The 1,823-nt window shown below is 34.4% G+C and overlaps 1 protein-coding gene across 1 annotated transcript in view; it reads right to left on the bottom strand.

The window, feature by feature from the left end:
- Positions 1 to 1,823, bottom strand: part of BRD9 (bromodomain containing 9) — a 21,229-nt gene that overhangs the window by 6,127 nt on the left and 13,279 nt on the right. The window contains exons 10-11 of the mRNA XM_019613681.1: positions 1,149 to 1,244; positions 210 to 342 (exon numbers count right to left, since the gene is read on the bottom strand). Coding sequence (XP_019469226.1) covers positions 210 to 342; positions 1,149 to 1,244 — 229 coding nt within the window. The remainder of the gene's footprint in view (positions 1 to 209; positions 343 to 1,148; positions 1,245 to 1,823) is intronic.

Genomic DNA, 1,823 nt, shown 5'->3' with positions numbered 1-1,823 from the left:
CCACTCCACCCCAAAAAAAACCCACCTAAAAACAAAAAACTAGGATGAAAGGTAACCAGCTTCATGTTTTATTGATTTGGTAAAGTTTAGAGATTTAAGTGGGGTAAGGTTGGAAATTTTTGTGGCTTCTAGCTAACTTTTAGCTAATTTTAGTGAAAAATGACACAAAAGAGATGATGTAAGACAATAAAAAATGCTGAAGCACTTACCTTAATGCACATTGTATCCCAGTTTCATCACCATATGCTGAGTATAGGAGTTCCACTTCTTCTGATTTCAAATCATGAAAAATAGAGTTGTTTTGCATGGAAAGGGCTGTACTAGCACTTGTAAGAAAGGTTACTAGACAGGTAGAAAAGACAGACAACAAGTAATTAACAAAAGTGTAAATGATTGTTGAAAAGCAGGTAAGATTTCTTTTTTTGTGAAGCACTATTTATTTCTCAAACAGAAACCAAGAGCAGTATCTCAAGGACAGTTCTGGACTCCAGAATCAGTAACAGCTTTAACAATTTTACATATATAACTAGAAAATAAATAATTAATTTAGTAAGCTCTGCCCAGCCTCTCAAATTTTTCCCAAATTCTCTATTCCTGTGCTAATGGAGAACAGGTAGAGAGAGAAAATAAGATCTTTTCTTCAACAACGGAAGTCCAGATTTAATCAGGAAATTTTAAAAACACTTTCACAGTTCATGTGATATTACAGTGCTAAAAACAGTGGATTAGAAACTATTAAAGGTGGCGGCACTAGGAAAAAGAGTGAACATTCTAACTAGAAAGGCACTCCAGTTCGTGAAATTCTTGTCATAGGATAAACAAAGCAAACAACTAAAAGGGTTTTTCTCTAATCAAAGCACTGCTGGTCCAGGAAAAACAATAAATAAATTCTCTCCACTGAAAATGGGCTACCTTTATTAAAAAGCTTCTACTGTGGCAAAACATGAATCAATAAACGTCTCCCTATGTTTATTTAGACAAATAAGTCAACTTAATCACAACCACGTTCTGCTATAAATTCAATAATTATACATTCTACAAATAACTAAGTGAACTTTTATTCTGGGACAAGTGTAACCCCAAATTATTTTGTATCTGAAAATTGTTCAAATGCTTACCATGACCTTAAAATATGACTTGGCATTTACCTTTGTTCCTTCGTTCATCTTTAAAGCCCAGTGTAGTGAAGCCGGGTAAAAATTTGCTTGACAATGAACTCAGATCTACTGGATGAGTCTCTTCCTCTAATAAATTGATTAAAAGATAATTATTATTTTTTTTTAATCTCATGTTTAGGGTTTACTTAAGTGCTTTTAAAGTCACAGTCACTACAAAAGTTGAAAGTCTTTTAAGCTGTATAGTTCTATTAAGGATAGGTAGATAAATCTAGGTTCTCCATTTTAATTTCCAATACACGCTGTAAATATGTTTCCAGCTGTAAGTACCTTTAAATACCTGTACCTAAGTACAGCTTTAAGTTATTTTACTTCTAAGGCATTTAGCATCACATAAGATTCTTTAACGAGCTAATTCATAAAAATTCAACATCCAGATATTACAAAAACAATAAAAGCAACTTCTTGCATTGACTAAGCAGTAGCTCGTGTGTAGAAACCCAAACCATATGAAGAACCTTTTTAAGACAGCACTATGGCTACAGAAATATTACTTCCTTCTGAATCTGATTCTGAGGAATCGGCCCATAAAAACCTAATGAGGTTCAGTAATGCCAAGTGCTGGGTGATGCACTCGGGTCAGGGCAATCCCAGGTATTTCTACAGACTGGGGGAAGATCTCCTTGAGAGCAGCCCTGCAGAGAAGGA

The sequence above is a fragment of the Meleagris gallopavo genome, chromosome 3 (genome assembly GCF_000146605.3).
Source record: "Meleagris gallopavo isolate NT-WF06-2002-E0010 breed Aviagen turkey brand Nicholas breeding stock chromosome 3, Turkey_5.1, whole genome shotgun sequence".
Taxonomy (NCBI): domain Eukaryota; kingdom Metazoa; phylum Chordata; class Aves; order Galliformes; family Phasianidae; genus Meleagris; species Meleagris gallopavo.
This window is presented reverse-complemented; position numbering and strand designations above follow the sequence as displayed.